We start from the raw sequence: 22759 nt of genomic DNA on the forward strand, positions 1-22759 counted from the left end.
TAAAAATTTATCAAAAAGTGATAGTAACAAATGAAATAAAACAAAAATTGATCGAATAAATAGAGGCTAATTTTTTTAGAAATGGAAGAAGATTGTATATTTTATTGTATGTAACTGGTTAATTAGTGTACTTTTTATATGATTTTTTTATTTTAAATACCAAATTGAACCCTCATTTTTATTATTTTAATTTTTTTCAATAAATATAAAGCTAAAGATCAAATTTGTATGTTTAAAAAAATTTAAAATTAAAAACAAATTTAACCCTTAGAAAGTTAGAATTACATATTTTTTTTAAAAAAAATTGAAAAGCACAAATCTAATTCCCTGATTTATGGTCTTCACATAAAAAAATACACTAATTAGAAAGAAAACACCAAAATTAAAAAGCTATAAATAAAGGATGGAAATGATGATATGCAAAGTTAATTTATCTAACCAAAAAAAAACTCCAAAAGTAATATTACTCCAAATAATTAATTGTAACTAGTACTATACCTTGAAAATATTAGAACCCTTAAGTAACATATAGAAGGAACAAGACCAACCTTATGTAAGATTAAAAACAAACAAAATCAAAAACCATTTTTCTTCATCAATCCATTATTATTAATAAGTACACTACTTTACTAGTAATAACTAATTAATAACTATAACAAATATATATATAACAATATCTATAAAGATTGAAAACCACATAAATTAAATAAACAAGATCTAGTTACCCAATAACACCATACATAAGCTATAAACATGCATCATGATCAACCATCCCTGAGAAGCTTGTGACCAATCTTGCAAGAAACATAGTCATCAATGCATCCATACTCAACTTGCTCAATGATAGATTATTTTTTAATTCAATTTAAACCTTATATATTTTTCTCTGCTGACCAACCTATGTATCCCATATGGGAGGAAATGTTGATATGCATATATAGTTAAACAAATATCTAATAATAACAAATAAAAACTCCTAAAATAATATTACTCCAAATAGTTTATTATAAATAGGATCATAATAATAACTCTCAAAACATTCCAAGACTTTTACTAAGAACCTAAACAAGCTAATTAAGATTAAAAATAAAAACAAAATTAAAAACTACTTTTCTTGATCACTACTACTCCACTACTAATAAGTACTACTTTACTACTAATAACTAATAACTAAAAACATTAAAAACCACATAAAATAATAACTAAATATACAAGCACTAATAACCTAATAACACCACACACTATAAACATGCATCATCACCAACGCTTGTTGAGAAGATTGTGGCCAATCTTGTAAGAAGCATAGGCATCAATGCAACCATACTCAACTTGCTCAATGCTCAAAACCCTAACTTCCCAATTGCTCATACTCACATGCTTAGGCTTCCTCATATTCAAACCAACCAAATCCTTAGCTAGATCCTTCAACCCCGGCCGGCGAAACCGACCGGGCCATTTCTGCATTGCAAGCTCTCTAATATCCGCATGCCGACCACAATTGAGACCATACTCATTTCTAAGCTTCAAAATATCATCACCAACCTCAATTCCCACAAAAGTGAAATTAGGGTTCAGGAGGAAGTTTTTTATAGAAAAAGGCAAATTATCAATGTAGAAGAGTTGCAAGATAAGGCACTTGTCATCAATGCAAAGTTGCAATGTTGCGGATTTGTTGCTCAAATATGAAATCGCATGTGGTCTCCATTCAACGTCTAAGCCGACGACAACGGACGATTTTCCTGCGTATAGAATGTCGATTTCTTGAACCCATTGATCTACAATGGTGGCTTTGTCAGTGACTGTGGTCTCAATTGCTTTTCCATCAAAGTTGATGGTGTACTTGGAAGTGTCATGGTTGAATAAAACGGTGGAGGCACCACTAATTCCAAGTTTAGGGATTGTTGATGATGATGATGATCCAAACATTTTGTTATGAAAATGAAAAACAAGAGACAATTAGAAGATATCCAGGGAGATTGGTGGTTAGGGATGAAAATAATTTGGTAACTTGGGATATATTTATAGACTTAAGAAAGAATGTAATGTAACCTTAACCCTATCTTTTCTTCTTGTTTTTATGACCGAGAGTGATGTATTTTTCTAGGTTGGACTCTTATTGTTCCAAGTTTCTTTGACAAACCCAATGCAAAGAGATAGAGTAGAATAAGTGTAATTTCATTTTATTTTTTAGAGTAACTATTTTGGGTCTAGCAAAGTATATCACTACTTGATTTGTGTTTATCATATATAATCTCGTCTGATCTACAGATATATAATAAATATATCCAAACTTATATTTATTTTTTCTCAAAGACAGATTAAAGTTATTAATTAGTTAATATATATATATATATATTAAAAAAACTTTATTATTTATTATTTTTAGTCATCACCTTTTAATTAAGTCAATTTTTTTAGTTAAATATTTTAACTTATACTTTCAAATAAAAAATAATAAAATATTAAATCCTGATCACTCTCCAGTATTTTCTTTATAAAAAACATACAAATTTTAAAGTTGCATTTATTTTATATTTATTAGAATAAAAATTAAAAAGTATTTGCTTACAATAATACTTAAAATATATATAAGCTAAACCCATATACAATTATAAAAAGGATATGTTTAAACATTCACTTCCAAAAGTAAGATGATTCTAATTGATCTTTTTCACCATCTCTGAACAAAACAAAGACTTGTACTAAGAACCAAAACAACCTAATCAAAGATTAAGAACATAAGCAAAATCAACCACCATTTTTTTCTTAATCACTCCACTAGTGAATACTATTATCATTAATGACACAAAATAATTAAACATGCATCATCAAGATCAAGTGATCAATCATCCCTGAGGAGAATGTGACCAATCTTACAACAAACATAGGCATCAATGCATCCATACTCAACTTGTTCAATGCTCAAAACCCTAGCTCCCCAATTACTCAAACTCACAAGCTTAGGCTTCTTAATTTCCAAACGAACCAGACGCTCAGCTATATCCTTCAAACCCGGCGGATCAGACCACGGGTTTCGACATTTTTCCAAGGCAAGCTTCTTAATATCGGCATGCACACAGAAATTGAGACCATACTCTCGATTAATATTAGGAATATCATTAGCAAACTCGAAACCCGCAAAAAAGAAATTAGGGTTCATGAGAAAGTTCTTGAGAGAATCAGGCAAATTGTCAATGTAGAAGAGCTGCACGATAAGGCACTTGTTACCAATGCAAAGATTCAATGTTGCGGATTTGTTTCTTATTGCACACCGTTCAATATCTATGCCAACAACAATGGATGAATTTGTTGCATATAGAGCGTTCATGTCTTGAACCCATTGATCTACAACGGTTGATTTGTCAGTGACTGTGGTCTCAATTTCAGCTCCACGAAGTTCGATGGTGTATTTGGAAGTGTTAGGGTTGAGTTCAATGGTTGAGGCACCGCTAATTCCTCTATAACTTTTGATTGATGGTGATACTGATGACGATCCTGACATTTTCTAGGGTGATTAAGAATGAAAATAACTTGGTAACTTGGGATGTATTTATAGACCTAAGAAAGAATATAATGTAACCCTAACCTTTCTTCTTTTCGTTTTAATGACTGAAAATGCATGCATGTATATTCATTTAAGTGATCACGTATTTTTCTAGGATGGACTCTTAGGCTTCTGAGTTTATTTGGCAAACCCAATGCAACGAGAGTACTATTGGAATAATCATTCAAATTTTATTTGGATAAATATTCAAATTCGTTCTTTAAACATAACCTCGTTTTCAGATTAGTCTTTCAAAATTGGAAATGGATTCTCTCAAGTGAAAAAAAATACTTGAGAGAATAAAGTGTAATCTCTTGCCTTTAATTTTATAAATGAGACCAAAATTAAATAGGAGAGAGAAAATAATAAAAGGTTAGATTAAACACTTTATAGCATCTAGTTTTTTTTTTACTGGAAATGATCCACTCCCTTCAAAACTTTTGTTAATCACATGATGGAAACTCAGGTACAGTCGACTTCATGTGAAGTTACGTTGATAACTGAGAGCCGTTAGATGATTTGCCTAATTTGACTAAATTTTCATCTAACGGCTCTCAACTATCAACTTCACGTGAAGTCGATTACACCTGAGTTTTCACCTAATCACATTAACGATAAAATATATAATTGTAGCTCAAATTATTTTTTTTATATAGATGATAACATATTACGTGACATAATGACATAACACATCAATATTACATGTTACAAAATAATTGTTATGTCATCATGTTATATCGGTGGTGGCAAAATTTAAAAAAAAATTTGGAATAATAAAAAATTTTAAAATATAATAATATTTATATTAAAACAAAATTTAAAATATAATTACTTTTTAAATTTGTTATTAATATATAAATTTGCACATAAAATTAACAGAGAAACTAAACCTGATTTTCATTAATAAATTAAACTAGTTTTAAATAATAAAATGGGTTATTAACCGGTTATAAAATTAATAAATTAATTTAAAAAATAAAAATTGTTTTTCAAAAATTAATCGATTTTTTACGGACAAATGGTTTTTGCACATAAAAAAGAAAAACCTATTTTTTATTTAAAATTGAATGTTTTTATCTAAAAACTGATTTTGAAAAAAATAACTTAAAAAAACTAATTTTATCTTTGACAATATTTACCTTTTAAATTGATGTCTACCAAAAGTGAATTGTGATTATGTATGGATAGAAATGGTTAGGATGACTATAATAATTTTTGCAGATAGCAGTGAAAATTTTGTAGCGATTTTATAAAATCATAAAACCGCTACTAAATGAATAATTATGGTACACATCGTGACAGTTAATAATGGGCTGCAATCAACCTTGTATTTAGCGGTAGTTTTTCTAGAACTGCCGCGATATATACTTAGGGTGAATTATTATTTTACATCTTACGGCGATTTTCTTTCAACCACTGCAAATTGCGTTTAACTACATATTTCAATATTTTTTTTAGTAATAACCATATGGGTATAATCTAGTTTAGTTAACACTATTTTTTTAAACTACATATATTTAAATCATTGTTACTTAAACTCGTAATACTATTTTTATATTCGTTTTACGTAAAAAAATTTACAAGTTAAATAAGTTATATATGTTAACTCATGTTGCAAAGGATAGGATATATAGAACTGGAAGGATACAAGACACAACTTATATCATAAGTTTTACAAAGGAACAAGGACTTTTGAGGAAAATGTTAAGCATCGCCCATCAAGAATAGAAAAAAATAACTGGAAATGGTTTCTTGAATATCGCAGAAATAAAGGTAACCCTTGGTATTTTTTATTATTTCCACCAAAACATGCATATGTACATAATAGACTCCTTACATTTTATACTCAACATCTCATTCTCATTTGTATTTGTGTTATTTGTTCATAGAAAAAAGTGTAGACAAAACGCTTTAAATCCGAGTAAGCAACTTTATACACATACTGGGGACTCCAAAACATTGGCAAGAACAAAAGACGAAGTAGTAATAAATTATTAGGGATAAGTATTGTTTTGGTCCCTAACGTTGAGGGTCAGAATCGAAATCGTCCTTGATGTAATTTTCTATTTAGAATCGTCCTAAACGTTTTATTATGAGTTTTTGCTTAATTTTCCTGAATATGGTGTTGTTATTTATATAATTGTGTCGATATCAATGTTATAGGAGAAAGTACGAGGAATGCCCGTTGGTAGAGGAGAGTTGTGAATCATCACTCATAAAAAAATGGCTCTTATATCCATTCCGATGCGCGTGTTATTGGTGTAAGTAATATTTGAAAATTTTAAACTTAGCTTATTGTATATATTGTGCTAATTTTAAATTATGATAACCCAATTTTTTGTATATCTGTAGGAAGTAATTGCGAATATTGAGAAGCAAGATGAATTCTCTAAGCACGTTTTACAAAATGATTCGCTAGTACAAGTTTTTGGAAATGAGCATCCAGGACGAGTTCATACATTAGGTGCTGGACCATGTCCCAACCAAGTTTTTGGTAATGCTGCTGCACAACCATCGGGTTTTGGTATGCCAACTGAAGAGTATCAGAGGACGATTGCAGAATTAAAGGCTGAGATAGCAGAAGAGAAGGCGAAAAGACAGTCAATAGAAAAACTTTTAGGATATTTAATACGACAGCAAGGAGACAACTTGCCCGCTGACATTGCTGCAGAGCTGGATTATTTGGGCAGTACACCGGCCTCATGGCACGCAAGGCCATTTTCTTTTGGCAATTATGATCTGCAACAAAAATAATGACTTTCAGTCAATGTAATTAGATACTATTGAATTTAAATTGTTTTAATGTTTTAAGTTTATTTTCTTGAAATTATCGAATTCTACTCTTTATATTGAATGATGCACTTATGACAATCTCATTATATATGTTTTGTTTGCATATATATAATTTGGTTTGTTATGCTATTTTGTTGTTTTATTTGGTTGGAAGTTTTTTAAATTAATCAGTAACTAACAAATAAAAGTTGAATAAATAGACAGCTATAAAAGGGGCAAAATAATAAAAAAAAAACTAAAACTTTAATGGGAATCCAGAATTTGGCGGCGGTTTTTAACCGCTGCAAAACAGCCATCGTTTTCATTTCGCTGCTATTTAGTGGTAGTTCGCAAACCGCCGCAAAATTGATATACATTTTGTGAAACCCCTATGGCCGTGGGTAAACACCGCTGCAAAACTATTTCTTAATTCGCGGCGATTATTCCAGCTGATGGTATTGATTGAACTTGAGAATGGGGGGTTGAATCAAGTTTGCACAAATTTAGCTTTTCAAGCTCTGTTTTCGCGGAAACGGAAATTGCAGGAGATTTTTTCGTTTTGTTTCATGTGCAGAATAGAAAAAAGAGAAGGGAAGAAGAGAAAGAGACAATCATGTATCTTGGTTCGGATTCTAAGTGCAATGAATCCTACGTCCAGTCTCCACCACAAATCATGGTGGAATTTTCACTATAATCCACTGATTACATTCACCAATACTATTGAATTACTCTCTAATTCAACTAGTATCTACCCCTAAGTTTTCTTTACCAAAGCTTAGCAACCCAAAGTGCTGTCCCAACTTGGAAGGGGAATCTACACAGAATCGAACTCACCAAGTGTTAACCCAATTTGGCAAGGGGAACTAATCCTAGTTCATCAACCCAAATACACAGAACTTCAGTGGCTTTTACATGCATCACTCTTGCCTTTTCTCTCTTGGCTTTTTCACTCACATCTTCAGCCTTTTCTCAATACACAAAATGACACAAAATAGCCATAACAAAAAAACAGAAATTAAGCACTAGTAGAAGAAAAAGAATTCAGGTCAAGTGTGAATAGATGATACTCTAAATTTGCTCTCTTTTTCTTGTCTTCAAATGTTGGAATGAGGTTGGATATATATCTTCAGCTTGCTCTCTAATTTGCCTCTTCCATTTCCTTGTCCCAGCTACCCATTGGAGCTATCTCAGCTGGCATGCAGTCCTTGCTCCATTCTGCTCCACTTTTTCTGCTGGTTGAGGAACCCGTCCACCACCTCTGCTGTCCTTGGCTTTGCTTTCTTCCTTGGCATGCATTACCTTTTTCTTCTGCTCCATTTCCTCTGCTATACGAGGAGCTGCTCCACTACTTCTGCATTCTTGCAAGTTTGTGTTTTGCTCTTTCATATTCTGAATTTTTGCTTTACTGATGTCCTTAGAGTAGTGGGAGTGTCCCAGATGTCCTTGTTGTGTTGTTTATTTCTTTTTCTTTCAGCTGTCCTGCTTTGCTCATGATGTAGACAGCTGTCCTTTTTCTCTTATCAAATGTATAGCCTTTTATTTTACTTGAACGGTGCTATGTTAAAATGCTTTGGGCTTGTGCAGTAGCTTGAAGCACTAAGGGAATTGGAATAAATCAGCTACATTGTTTGGCTATGAAATGAGTAATGGACCTGCAACAATAAAACACACATTAAACAATATTGAACTTTTAACTTAACTAATGTTTATCATAATTTGTTTGCCCAAAATCAAACTAAGCTTAACATCAGCGGTTAGCTTAAACCACCGCAAATTGTTTGTCCGCAACTTATCTTCCAACGAGTATTTAGCTGCTACAATATGACTCCAGAACCGCCGTTATATGGCAGTAGTATTGTAGTGGTTGAACATAGGTAGGTGAGTTGGGAGTATATCATTAATTTACCTAAATGAGCTAAATTTTTTTACAAAATTTTTAAAGAAATCATAGGTTTACATTGTCCAAATAAAATTTAATTTCGCTTCTATATATTATTATTTTATAAAATATGACATTAATCTCTTCTATTATTATATCATGTCACATGTCATTATCTAATTGACAAAAATATTATTTAATTTTCAATTATATTTTGTAAGAATAATTTTATGCAATTAGTTTAACTTACCTAAAGTCATTTCCTTAGTCTATGAGTCAAAGTAAAATTATGGTTGAATAATTTTTGCATAGTGTTTGAGTGAGAGTTTTAAAGAGGGTGTCGAAACTTATGAAAGGAGAATTTAGAAATTATTTAACATAATTTTCTAAGAAAATTAACGTAAATTTGATGTTTGAATATTTTTATTAAACAAATTTTATTTTTTATAGATATAAGATGAATTGATTTTTTTATGATAGTTTTATCAATGACATTTTTAATTATCTTTATAAATAAAAATAATACTTTATTAAGATGATACTAATTGATCTTTTTCACCATCTCTTTGTTCAATAATAATAATTACACATTGAACATCATTCTCTTTATAAAAACACAAATATGATGACAGGGAAGAATAGCTAATCTATATTAATAATTATAACACATTGAAAAATACTCTTTTTAAAAGTAACATATATATTATTAATAATAGAAGGAGTAAATGGTCCACATAGATTATCCACTTTTTAAATTGATTCCAAAAAATTTATTTTAATTAAATTCGTCTTTAAAAAATTTTAAGTTAATCACATTAATATTTTTATCATTTTAATTATTAATGGCATCAGAATTTATTGATATTCATATTAAGTCATATTATATTGACCACAATATATATTTGACAGTTCTAATTGACTACTAATATAATAATTTTATGAAATTAAATTACATTAATTTAAAATTAATCTAATTTCATAAATTTATTATATTAGCAGTCAATTAAAACTATTAGATGTATATTGTGCTGTTACTTAATATGATGCAACAATAAATTTCGATATTATCAACAATAAAAGTGACAAATCTAATTTCATAAATTTATTATATTAGCAGTCAATTAAAACTATTAGATGTATATTGTGCTGTTACTTAATATGATGCAACAATAAATTTCGATATTGTCAACAATAAAAGTGACAAAAAGACTAATATAATTAATTTAAAATATTTGAAAAGCGAATTTAATTAAAAAAGCTTTCAAGAACTAACTTGAAAAACGAGTGACTTTTTAGGCTGCATTTATTTTTGAGAACATGATAAGACACTAAAAACAATAAACAAAGGCCAGAGACATAAAATTTAGTATTCTTATATTTTGTTTGGTGATAAAATAAAATAAATTATAAAAATCTAATTTATTCTCATTTTTTTCATTCATAAAATTTGAGAAGAGAATATAATAACAAAAAATATAATTATAAAAAATTAATAAAAATAATAAAAATTTTAAAAAATAAATTGTAAATTTAAAAAATAATAAAAATAAAAATAAATTTGAGAAAAGATTTTTTCGTCTTGTCTCATGTGCAGAACAGAAAAAGAGAAGGGAAGAAGAGAAAGAGACCAGCATGTATCCTGGTTCGGATTCTAAGTGCAATGAATCCTATGTCTAGTCTCTACCACAAACCATGGTGGAATTTTCACTATAATCCACTGATTACATTCACCAATACTATTGAATTACTCCCTAATTCAACTAGTATCTACCCCTAAGCTTTCTTTACCAAAGCTTAGCAACCCAAAGTGCTGTCCCAACTTGGAAGGGAAATCTACACAGATTCAAACTCACCAAGTGCTAACCAACTTGGCAAGGGAAACTAATCCTATTTCATCAACCCAAATACACAAAACTTCAGTGGCTTTTACATGCATCACTCTTACCTTTTTTCTCTTGGCTTTTTCACTCACATCTTCAGCCTTTTCTCAATACACAAGATGACACAAGATAGCCATAACAAAAAATCAGAAATTAAGCACTAGTAGAAGAAAAAGAATTCAGCTCAAGTGTGAATAGATGATGCTCTGAATTTGCTCTCTTTTTCTTGTCTTCAAACGTTGGAATGAGGTTGGATATATATCTTTAGTTTGCTCTCTAATTTGCCTCTTCCATTTCCTTGTCCCAGTACCCGTTGGAGCTGTCTCAGCTGACATGCAGTCCTTGCTCCATTCTGCTCCACTTTCTCTGCTAGTTGAGGAACCCGTCCACCATCTTTGTTGTCCTTGGCTTTGCTTTCTTTCTTGGCATGCATTACCATTTTCTTTTGCTCCATTTTTTCTGCTATACGAGGAGCTGCTCCACTACTTCTGCATTCTTGCAAGTTTGTGTTTTGTTCTCCCATATTCTGAATTTTTGCTTTACTGATGTCCTTGGAGTATTGGGAGTGTCCCAGCTGTCCTTGTTGTGTTGTTTATTTCTTTTTCTTTCAGCTATCCTGCTTTGCTCATGATGTAGACAGCTGTCCTTTTTCTCTTATCAAATGTATAGCCTTTTATTTTACTGAACGGTGCTATTTTAAAATGCTTTGGACTTGTGCATTAGCTTGAAGCACCAAGGGAATTGGAATAAACCAGCTACATTGTTTGGCTGTGAAATGAGTAATAGGCCTGCAACAATAAAACACACATTAAACAATATTGAGATTTTAACCCAACCAATGTTTGTCATCATTTGTTTGCCCAAAATCAAACTAAACTCAACAATCTCTCCCTTGATGACAAATATGATAAAAGAGGATAATTGAAATTAAACAGTAATTTAAATGAGTTGAGAACACTTCTCTTTGCTGACCATTTGAAATGTGTAGTACTCCCCCTCAATGTTAGCAGTTCTCTCCCCCTTAATCATGGCTTACATCTTCAAATGGATAAAGCTTAAAACAGCCAAGACCAACTTTTTCAAGTAATATATTACAGTAACAATGACTTCTAATCACAAAGCAATTAACACCAACCATGACAAACAGCACAGGGCAAATTAAAGTTAAGCATAGTAATAAGAATCAAGCATCATTGTCCTTAAACTAAGCCAATGCTAACATACCATCTTTCTTTTCTCCCCCTTTTGTCATCAAGGTGGAAAAAGATCCTGCAAAAAATTTTGTTAGTGGCGATCCAAAAAGTTATCAAGCAGTAAGGTAGTTATGGGTTACAGTCATCCAAATAAAACAAAAAGAGTTAAAAAAAAAAAATCAAATGTATAGACGAGATGAAATGTTCTAGGCATCAGAGTCTGAATCAACGGAATTTCAAGTTGATCATATTAATATTTTCATCACTTTAATTACTAATGGCATCAGAATTTATTAATATGTCATATTAAGTCATATCATACTGACCACAATACATATTTGACGGTTCTAATTAACTGCTAATATAGTAATTTTATGAAATTAAATTACATTAATTTAAAATTAATCTAATTTCATAAATTTATTATATTAGTAGTCAATTAAAACTATTAGATGTATATTATGCTGTTACTTAATATGTTGCAACAATAAATTTTGATACTGTCAACAATAAAAGTGGCAAAAAGACTAATATGATTAATTTAAAATATTTGAAAAACAAATTTAATTAAAAAAACTTTCAAGAACTAACTTGAAAAACGAGTAATTTTTTAGGCTGCATTTATTTCTAAGAATAGGATAAGATAAGACACTGAGAACAATAAACAAAGGCCAAAGACACAAAATTTAGTATTCTTGTATTTTGTTTTGTGATAAAATAAAATAAATTATAAAAATTTAATTTATTCTCATTTTTTTCGTTCATAACATTTGAGAAAAAAATATAATAACAAAAAATATAATTATAAAAAATTAACAAAAATAATAAAAAAATTTTAAAAATAAATTATGTTATTTATTAGTATCTTTGTGTCCTTCCTGTTAGAATAGACACAAAATACACTAATTCAATATTTCTAAACACAATATTTTTATTTATGTCTTATCTATCAAACACAATTTTATATCTTTTAATTTATATGTGTTTTTGTCTTAGTGTCATGTAAACAAACACGACCTAAAGACGAATTTAACCATTTACTTGTAATAAAAAAAAAAGGATAGATAGTACTCCATATCATCTCATTACTTAAGCAACAAATGCACTTTCATTGGGCATAACAACGAAATTGGGAACACTAAAAGTCCATCCTAAAAAAAAGCATCATCACTTATTGACTGACCATTGATATGCTCACTATTAATTAGAACAAAACAAGAAGGAAAAACGTTAAATTCTTATTTGATCGGTCCATAAATACATCACATTTTTACCAAATCTCTTCACATTCATCCTACCTAGTTTGATCCACCAAAGTTTGTCTCATCATTTTCTTTTTACCTAAGAAAAATGTATAGAACATCATCAAGGATCCATAGATTTGGCAATAGTAGTAGTAATAGTAATAGTGGTGCTTCCAAATACACAATCAACTTTGGTGGAAAAGCAATTGAAACAACAGTTACAAACAAAGCCATCATTGTAGATCAATGGATTGAAGAAATCAATGTTCTTTATGCTGGAAAATCAACCGTAGTAGTTGGTTTAGATGTTGAATGGAGGCCAAATTATTCTCGTTACATGGACAACAACAATTTGACAATTTGACACTTTCTCTCAAGAACTTCCTCATGAACCCTAATTTCATTTTTGTGGGAGTTGACGTTGGTGATGATATTTCTAAGATTAGAAATGAGTATGATCTCAATTGTGGTGTACATGCCGATATTAGAGAGCTTGCAATGGAAAAATGGCCCGGCCGGTTTCGCCGGCTGGGGTTGAAGGATCTGGCTAAGGATGTGGTTGGTTTGAGTATGAAGAAGCCTAAGCATGTGAGTATGAGTAATTGGGAAGCTAGGGTTTTGAGCATTGAGCAAGTTGAGTATGCATGCATTGATGCCCATGCTTCTTATAAGATTGGTCACAAGCTTCTCATGGATGATTAATCACTTGGTCATGATGAATCATGTTTAATTAGTTTGTTTTATATGGTTTTTTTCTTTATTTTGTGTCCTTATTAATCCTTTTTGTCATTAGTACTAAGTGCCTAGAGCTAGAGTGATGAAGAAACCTAATGATAGTAGTTGACGTACTAGTTGTTGCTTGTTTTGATTTAGAAATTAAAGTTTTTGAATCATGTTTCTTGCAATTAGAAGTTTTGTGATTATGTTAATTAAATATTTTAACTATTTGGAGTGATGATGATAGTGATTTGTCTTTTAGAAAAAAAATGGAAAAGAAGAAGAAAAGTAAAAACTAAAATAAGTGTTTTGCTTGCATTAATTACAACCAATATAAAAGATTTTTTTTTCCTAAGAGGAATGCAATAACCTTCAATAAATAAATATGTAAATTACTATAATTTTACCAAAGAAAAAAAAAAATAATAATATTCTTAGTCACCAAAAAAAAAAGAAAAATAATATTCTTAGAATCATTTTTCTCTTCACATGTCAATTTTTTTTTAATAATTGCTTTACATATAATAAACCAATTCATGTTACTAATTTCACTAAAGACTAAATAACAAAAAATAATTTATATTAATAATAATTTTAATATTTTAATTTAATAATTTACTAAATAATATCAAAACTTAAAAATTGAAAAAACCGGCCCAACCTGTTAACAAGTGTGTAGATATGTGATAGATACCATTTCTATTTTTGTAGAGTTCAAATGTGATTTCCCTTCTATAAAATAAAATATAGTTGTCCCGTTTTTGGTGAATCCCAGTAGTTAAATTAAGGGATAAGGCATTCACGTTTTTCTCAATAAGACAAATGAGTAACAGCCACTAGTATAAATTCTTTATTTGAGGTACTTCATTAACAAATCAAAGAGGGAAAAGATGGTAAATTATTGATCTATTAAAATATATTTATCTCCTTGTAATGAACATTAACTATATTGTCTTATATTAGGTGTGTGTGATAAACATATGCTACTTATATTATTTTTAATTATTTATAAATAGATTTCAAGCTATTAATATATATTTATTATTCCCTAATAAGCTTTGCCAACAATTAAAAAGATAAATAAAATTCCAAATTAATTTTAATTTTTTTTAGTGATCACTTTAGTTTTTTTTAAGTGAATATCCCATCCGACCCCTGTTATTTCAAAAGGACGACGAGACTTTCAAGAAAAAAAAATTTCAATCCGATCATTGATCTTTTTTTTATTGATTAGTCACTGTGCCAGAAAAAATAACATTAACTTTTTTTTTTTACACAGAGACTTTGTTGTCCTTTTGAGATAATTATTAATGGTCGGGTTGAGACTTTTTTTATTAAGGGTCTCGTTATCTTTCGAAGTAATTATCAGGAGCTGTTTTCGGTTTTATTATATTTTTTTCTTATTTTTTTCCTTCACCCTTATCATCTCATTCTTGCCAACAATTCTAAAAATAGAAAAATCAAATTAATTTTAACTGTTTTAATTATCACTTTAATTTTTTTTTGTTTTTACTTTTTTACCCTAATAATTCTCAAACTTCAAGATCATAATTAAGCTCATTCTTGCACTTTGCATACAAAGAACACACTTCTTCTTCCCCTCTTTGTTTCTACAAAATGTCTCTTCTCACATGGCTTAAGGAAGAAAGACTTACTACACCATTTTTCTTCATCTCCACACTAATTTTCCTCATTCTATTAACAAAGTTCCTCTTCACAAACAATTCAAGAAACAAGAAAAAAAGAAAATCCAAAAACAATATAAAAAATCTTCCTCCAAGTCCACCAAAACTTCCCATAATTGGAAACCTCCACCAACTAGGCAAAAACCCCCACATTTCTCTTCAAACACTTTCACAAAAATATGGGCCAATAATTCACCTTCAACTAGGTGAAGTCCCAACAGTGGTTGTTTCATCATCTAAGGTTGCAAAAGAAGTGCTTAGAACACATGATCTTGCACTTGCAAGCCGTCCACAACTATATTCAGCTAAGTACCTTTTCTACAATTGCACTAATGTTGTGTTCTCTCCCTATGGTGCTTATTGGAGGCATATTAGAAAGATTTGCATACTTGAGATTCTAAGTTCCAAAAGGGTACAATCATATAGTTCTGCTAGGGAACAAGAAGTTGCTCGTTTAGTTCAAAGGGTAAGATAGGTATTTGAATCATTTTCACATGAATAAGAATATGGAATTAACTTTTAATTAGTTAATATTAGTTATTTTTTTAATATAAAATTATTTTTTTTAATCTTTATTTTTTGAAAATAAAATTTAGAATTTTTGAGAGAAATTTAGGATTTATAATTTATAATAAAAAATAATTAATTTTCTAATTTTGAGTAATTCTTTGAACATTAGAAGTTTTAATATAATATAAATATTTATTTTAAAAAATTAGAGATATATCTGAAAACTCAGGTACAATCGATTTCACGTAAAGTTGATAGTTGAGAGCAGCCGTTAGATGAAAATTTAATCAAATCAGTCAAATCATCTTACGGCTCTCAGTTATCAACTTCACCTGAAGTCGACTGCACCTGAGTTTCCAACATATTAAGGATCCTACTAATTTTAGAGTGTCTGTGCATCATAGGTTGCAGAGACTTATCCAAGAGCTTGTAATCTTTCTAGGATGCTTGGACTGTACGCAAACGATATTCTCTGTCGCGTCGCATTTGGAAGAGATTTTTCGGTAGAAGGAGAGTACCAAAGACATGGATTCCAGAAGATGCTTGATGAGTACCAAGAACTACTTGGAGGGTTCAGTGTTGGTGACTTCTTTCCTTCATTGGAGTTCATACATGGCTTAACAGGTGCGAAATCGAGGCTTAAAGAAACTTCTAGAAGATTTGATCAGCTCTTTGATCAGATATTGGATGAACATAAAGGATGTAATAATAATAAGGTGGATGAAGAAAAGGACCTTGTTGATGTTTTGCTTGAAGTTCAGAAGAATGGCTCACATGAAATGCCTCTCACCACTGATAATATCAAAGCAATTATTTTGGTTAGTGATAAAGCCTTATATAATCATGTTTAGATATATTGATTTAAAACCATCTTGGGTTGGTCGAGCTCACTCGTCCGCTTAAGCAAGTGTCGGGGGTTCGAATCCCGCCTTGTGCATGCAGCAACCTATTAGCCAGCGGCAGACCCTTAAATGGAGCTCCGATCCGCGACGGATTAATCCTTGGCCTGTCAGGCTGGAGGATACCGTGGGCAACCAAAAAAAGATATGTTGATTTAAAAATTTACCAAAAAATGACAGTAACATATAAAACAGAGCAAAAACCGATGAAATAAGTGATAACATTTTTACTTTCAATGATTGCAGGACATGTTTGCTGCAGGAACTGATACAACATTCATTACCCTTGATTGGGGAATGACAGAACTTGTAATGAACCCACAAATTATGAAAAGGGCACAAAAAGAAATAAGAGACATCATGGGAGAAAGAAAAGTTATCCTAGAGAGTGATCTTCACCAATTTCACTACATGAAAGCCATAATCAAAGAAGTGTTCCGGCTACACCCTCCGGTGCCGGTTTTAGTCCCGAGAGAATCCATGGAAGACATAGTCCTAGAAGGATTCGAGATCCCGGCAAGAACAAGATTCTTTGTCAATGCTTGGGCTATAGGAAGGGATCCTGAGAGTTGGGAAGATCCTAATGAGTTTAAACCAGAGAGGTTCTTAGGGAGTGATGTTGATTATAAAGGGAATGATTTTGAGTTGATTCCATTTGGAGCAGGGAGACGAGGGTGTCCGGCGATTGCGTTCGCGGCCGCAGTTATTGAACTTGGTCTGGCTCGGCTGCTACATAGTTTTGATTGGGAGCTTCCTCATGGTGTTAAAGCTCAAGATTTGGACCTCACGGATGTCTTTGGAATTTCCATGCATAGGAGAGAAAATCTTCATGTTGTTGCTAAGCCATATTTTCCATAACACTTAAGAGTTTAATTAGTATGTTAATTAGTAATTAGTTAGTGTTAAGGAGTTCTTAAGGTGATTTGTAAGTCAATGACTCCCTAGTCAGGTAGCAAAGTCAATTAGAAAAGAAGTGTTACTATGTAAGAACTAAAAAGCTTAATGGGATTAGTATGATATGTAAGAAGAATTTAAATTGGAATAACTGATTCGTATATGTTATTTTAGATGATTATTCACGTAATTAATATAAAAAATAATATATTAAAATTAAATTTATATTAAGACATACATTGAAATATAAAATAGAAAGTGATTTTTTGTAAATATTATAGTTTGGAATTGAATGAACTTGTAATTCAATGAATTTTCCATTATCTCAAGCGTTGATATTTTTGGTTTTGCTCAAATTGATTTTGTATGTCTTGGAAGGCATTCAATATATATATATATATATATATATATAAAGTTTAGGGGTCAGTAATTTTTGTGTTTTGTGGCCAGCATTTAACCATAAAAAAATGAGTAATTTTCTACTATTGAATGTAATCTCACACCATTAAAAACACTATTGATGACCAATTGATAATTAGAAAATACAAAAGTTGTTGCCCCCTAACATTCCTCATATATATATATATATATATATATATATGAATATATATCGGATTAGGGGATAATGTGGGCAACAAAAAAATGTCTAGTTTAAATCAAATTATATATATATATATATATGAATATATATCGGGTTAGGGGATAATGTGGGCAACAAAAAAATGTCTAGTTTAAATCAAATTAAATATATAAAAAATAACAAAGGTTATTATTTTGGAATTGGCATGATTTTAATCCAAATTATTTAAATAATATCATAATATATACATGATTAAATAATGTAAAAAATATTTATACTAATAATAATGAAATAAAATTAAATTCACCAAATGTTAAAAAAAATAAAATTCACTTTTCTAGGTTTTTTTAATTCTTAAGTGTGATTTATGGTGGATAAATATTTTTGTTTTTATTTAAATTAAAAAATTATTTAATGTTTTACGATAAGTATATATAAGCAAAAAAATTCAGACAAAATTATTCTCCACATCACAGATCATCCAATGGGTTCGCTCGAAGCACCAACCACTACCGAAAACGGTTCCACCGCCACTCCCGCCGGAAACGGCAAATCTCTGGCCACGGACGGCACTGCACGCGTTCCTCCTCCGGAGATGACGTCGGAGAAGCCGCCGGATTCGGACTCATCGAAGCGCCGGAGATCGTCGGTGCTTCCCCTGGAGGTCGGGACGAGGGTTATGTGCCGGTGGAGGGACGGCAAATACCACCCTGTCAAGGTCATCGAACGCCGCAAGGTTTCTTCCAGTGACCCCAACGATTACGAGTATTACGTTCATTACACAGAGTGTAATTACTTTCACTTTCTCTTTCTTTTTCTTTTAATTCTTGCTATTGCTCATCTTGGAAGAGTTAGGGTTTTGATTGTGAGGTGGAAATGTAGTTGGAGTGTGCAATTCTCTTTGATAATAACTTGACTTCGTCTTTTTGTTGGAGTTAACTGTGATTAATTGAACTTTTAGCTGGAATATTAGGGTTTAGGGTTTCGATTTTTGAATGTTAAGAATCGGTACCAATTGACGGATGTATTAGAATTCCACAGATTTTGTTATAGGATGGATTTAATTTCAGTGTTATCCATGTAGCAGAGGTTACCTAGTTGGAAAAGGTTTGGCTTTTTCTTTGTTATTTGTTGGGGGTGTTTGGAAAATGTGATATTTAATGTATCATCATCATGCTTTCAACAGTTGTTGAGCTTCTTTGTTTTCTTTTTTGTTTCTGTGGGGATGAGGTGGTTGTTGGTTGAGGAGGAGAGGAAGAAACAGAGATAGATTACTATGCTTTTCCACCTGGAAAAATGAGTAATATGATGTTTTATTAAGAAAAAAGAAGTTAAAATAAGAGTAATATAATGGCTTAATTAGTGACACTTTCATGTATTATAAAGTTAACAGGGCAATATTTTCAAATAAATTTGCATTTGGTGTTTTTATTACTCACAAGTCACCATGTTTCCCTTGTATTGCTGTTTATGTATCTGAACTTTTTTAGTTCCCTCTAGTTTATCAGCTGACGTCAAATTTTTTGCAATTTGTGATTGTGAGCACAGATGCCAACCGCTTAGTCTCTTGTTTTTATTGTTTCTTTTAGTCTTTCTACTTTTTAGTTATGATTATGGTTCTCTCTCTCGGCAGTTAATAGAAGGCTTGATGAGTGGGTGAAGCTCGAGCAGCTTGATCTCGAGTCAGTAGAGGCTGTTGTTGATGAGAAAGTGGAGGAGAAGGTAATGATTATATCATCTTCAAAGTTCTTGGCAGCCTTTCAGTGGTTGCCTAAAATTAATTTTATATCTGTAGTCACTTGCTCCTGCTAATCTTGATTTTAATGCAATGAGTGGTGCTTTATGATTAAACATTTTGAAAATTACACATTTGGTTTCTCAGGGGGCAACAGGCTTGAAGATGACACGCCACCAGAAGAGGAAGATTGATGAGACACATGTAGAGGTATTGAATGGTTACTTTTCATTTACAATGTTGAAATAGGCTGAGTATACACACACACGCGCGCGCGCGTCTGACAAAGTAAAACCTGCTAGACTAAACCTTTTTAGTTTCTACTTCAGCCATTGCTAACCAGCATCTTGAGCTGAAAACACACAGAATCGTATAAAATGACAATTTTTTACTCTGGCACAGATACCTACACACAATGTTCCGATTGAATAACTTCCAGTCAGTATTTGAGTTCTACTTTTAAATGACATATAAGAGACATGTGATGCCAACTAGCTATGGAAACAGTACACACATTTGAGTAGCAGTAACTCCGGTTCTGATATTGTCAGGGAAAATTTAATATTAATGTTATCTTGCTGGAAATTATTGCTGCTAATGACTATTTTCAATGAAATTGAAGCGACATAAAACGTGTAATTTTATTATTATTCTGTTGAAACGTGAAGCTGGTGGTTGCTTCTTGCTGTAATTCCTATCCTGCTTGAAGCTGAAGCTTTGTTCCTTATATTCTACATTTCTCTTGATACATCATAGGGCCACGAGGAGCTTGATGCTGCCAGTTTGCGAGAACACGAAGAATTTACCAAAGTGAAAAATATAGCTACTATTGAACTTGGAAGATATGAGATTGAGACATGGTACTTCTCCCCCTTCCCACCAGAATACAACGACTGTTTGAAGCTGTACTTTTGTGAGTTTTGCCTCAATTTCATGAAACGGAAAGAACAGCTTCAGAGGCATATGGTAAGGGGTGCTTGAAATGTTCCTTTTTCCCCGTACTTCTCTTTGTTTTGGCTATTTTTGGTGTATATTCTTGTTGGAAGATCGCTGTACATAAGATTAATATGTTTACTTGCAGTTTATTCTACTATTTTGTAGATTGCAACAAATGGTGTTTTTGTAACTTGTGTTATTTTAGCTCTTTTTGCAGTTGGAGAAGTTAATTGTATACCTATGTGCGATATTTGTTTCCCCATGTGCAGTTCTAATGTGGATATGTGCGATATTTGTTTCCCCATGTGCAGTTCTAATATGTGGTTTTTTCCTCGCAAATATATTGCATAATGATACAACATACGATAATTTTATATGTATAATCATGTGTATTTTACCTTTTGTGATAAGAATCTATCATATTTTCTTTGTACTATTCTTCTCATTTACTAGCTACATATTTGAAATGACCCCTTGGTTAAAATGCCATTTTTTGTGGGGGGAAAAAATGATCATCAAATCCTATGAAATAGCTAGTGAAATTCGCTTGTGGTATTTCTTTCTCTATCTTCTGAGTAGCCAAAAAATAGAAGAAAGGTGACAGTTTTATATAATCAATGCAAATTATTTAAATGCCTTTTTGAGCCCATGTAACAACATCGGTTCCTGTTCGTGCAGAGAAAATGTGATCTTAAGCATCCCCCTGGTGATGAAATATACAGAAGTGGTACCCTGTCAATGTTTGAGGTATATTTACGGTAATGTTTTTGTTATTATTAATATAAGTTCATCATCTATTCATTTTTCTCCTCCTATGGTAAGTTTTATCCTATGCCACTATGATTGATATTTTTTATATCCAAACTCAATTCTTTATTTCTTGCAACATTGTGATTACTTTTAATTATTGTTCTATGTCTAAACAGGTTGACGGGAAGAAGAACAAGGTTTATGGCCAGAATCTGTGTTATTTGGCAAAGTTGTTTCTTGATCACAAGACCCTCTATTATGATGTAGACCTATTTCTGTTCTATGTTTTGTGTGAATGTGATGATCGAGGATGCCACATGGTTGGCTATTTCTCTAAGGTAAATAACACTTGGCTCTAATCATTTCAGGTTGGCATGAGATATTTCAGTATTTATATTTTTTAATTTGCTAGCCCAATTCTTTCATCTCTTCTTAGAAGCCTGTGATGCTTTGTAATTGGTGAAACTTGACATTGGACATTGTTTTAATTTAAATATCTTATTTCTCCTCCATACTTATGCCTTGTGGTTTTGTTGCACTTATTTCTTCGTATTTACTTTACATGAATGATACCGGTGTTGATATTGACTACCTTTTATAATAAAGGAAAAACATTCCGAGGAATCCTACAATTTGGCATGTATCCTCACGCTTCCACCTTACCAAAGGAAAGGTTATGGCAAATTTCTAATAGCCTTCTGTAAGCTCTCTCTCCTCCTCTATCCTTCTCACACGGATGCACACACACATTTTTGTAGATTTCATCCATTCTAATTTCAAATATTGAACAGCATATGAACTTTCCAAGAAGGAGGGCAAAGTTGGCACGCCAGAAAGACCCCTTTCAGATCTTGGACTGCTAAGCTACAGAGGATATTGGACCAGGGTTCTCTTGGACATTCTGAAAAAGCACAAGGGTAACATTTCCATCAAGGTAAGCATCTGTATAATAATTTTATTTCATAGAACGCGTGTTATCTTGTTACTAAGAAAGTTGTGTTTCTGCAGGAGCTAAGTGATATGACTGCCATTAAAGCCGAAGATATATTGACAACTCTTCAGAGCCTAGAATTGATCCAATACAGGAAAGGACAGCATGTTATTTGTGCAGATCCTAAGGTTCTTGATCGCCATCTTAAAGCTGCTGGTAGAGGGGGTCTTGAGGTTGATGTTAGCAAATTGATCTGGACCCCTTACAAGGAACAAAGTTGAGGCAAGAGCTACCTACTATTTATGTAACTTTGATGAACTTGTATATATAGATTTTAGGTTAGGTTGGTTAGTTGTTTTAGCACTACCCCCTTTGTGTATTAACAAATAACAAATACATGGTCTTGTAAAGATCTTAGCTGAGCTTAGGAACACACTGATTGTTATAAGCTGAATCATTCTTACCTGTTTAAATTCATGACTCAATGTATTTGTGCTTAATTTCAACAAAAGGAAAAGAGAATACTTGGAAATCGACCTTTAATATTTTTAAAAAAAATGGAAATTGGTAACAATTAGATTTAGTTCTTCCTTTTCTTATGAGCAATGTA

The 22759-nt window shown here is 31.5% G+C and overlaps 5 protein-coding genes across 5 annotated transcripts; 3 read left to right on the plus strand and 2 right to left on the minus strand.

The window, feature by feature from the left end:
• Nucleotides 1-1257: 1257 nt before the first annotated feature.
• LOC112736138 (3'-5' exonuclease-like) lies at nucleotides 1258-1926 on the minus strand. The gene has a single exon (XM_025785475.1). The coding sequence runs from the start codon at nucleotides 1924-1926 to the stop codon at nucleotides 1258-1260; it is 669 nt and encodes a 222-aa protein (XP_025641260.1).
• Nucleotides 1927-2842: 916 nt separating this feature from the next.
• On the minus strand, nucleotides 2843-3502 carry LOC112736139 (3'-5' exonuclease-like). The gene has a single exon (XM_025785476.1). The coding sequence runs from the start codon at nucleotides 3500-3502 to the stop codon at nucleotides 2843-2845; it is 660 nt and encodes a 219-aa protein (XP_025641261.1).
• A 9397-nt stretch (nucleotides 3503-12899) lies between these two features.
• Nucleotides 12900-13214, plus strand: LOC112736140 (3'-5' exonuclease-like). The gene has a single exon (XM_025785477.1). The coding sequence runs from the start codon at nucleotides 12900-12902 to the stop codon at nucleotides 13212-13214; it is 315 nt and encodes a 104-aa protein (XP_025641262.1).
• Nucleotides 13215-14664: 1450 nt separating this feature from the next.
• On the plus strand, nucleotides 14665-17368 carry LOC112736320 (cytochrome P450 71AP13). The gene is made up of 3 exons (XM_025785713.3): nucleotides 14665-15380; nucleotides 15829-16242; nucleotides 16570-17368. The coding sequence occupies exons 1-3, from the start codon at nucleotides 14847-14849 to the stop codon at nucleotides 17179-17181; spliced, it is 1560 nt and encodes a 519-aa protein (XP_025641498.1). The 5' UTR covers nucleotides 14665-14846; the 3' UTR covers nucleotides 17182-17368.
• Nucleotides 17369-18223: 855 nt separating this feature from the next.
• On the plus strand, nucleotides 18224-22681 carry LOC112736321 (histone acetyltransferase of the MYST family 1). The gene is made up of 9 exons (XM_025785714.3): nucleotides 18224-18585; nucleotides 19431-19519; nucleotides 19680-19742; nucleotides 20289-20498; nucleotides 21147-21215; nucleotides 21395-21556; nucleotides 21825-21918; nucleotides 22010-22152; nucleotides 22227-22681. Exons 1-9 carry the CDS (start codon nucleotides 18282-18284, stop codon nucleotides 22428-22430), a joined length of 1338 nt encoding a protein of 445 aa, XP_025641499.1. The 5' UTR covers nucleotides 18224-18281; the 3' UTR covers nucleotides 22431-22681.
• The last annotated feature ends 78 nt before the right edge of the window (nucleotides 22682-22759 follow it).

Source organism: Arachis hypogaea, chromosome 13, assembly GCF_003086295.3.
Source record: "Arachis hypogaea cultivar Tifrunner chromosome 13, arahy.Tifrunner.gnm2.J5K5, whole genome shotgun sequence".
NCBI lineage: Eukaryota > Viridiplantae > Streptophyta > Magnoliopsida > Fabales > Fabaceae > Arachis > Arachis hypogaea.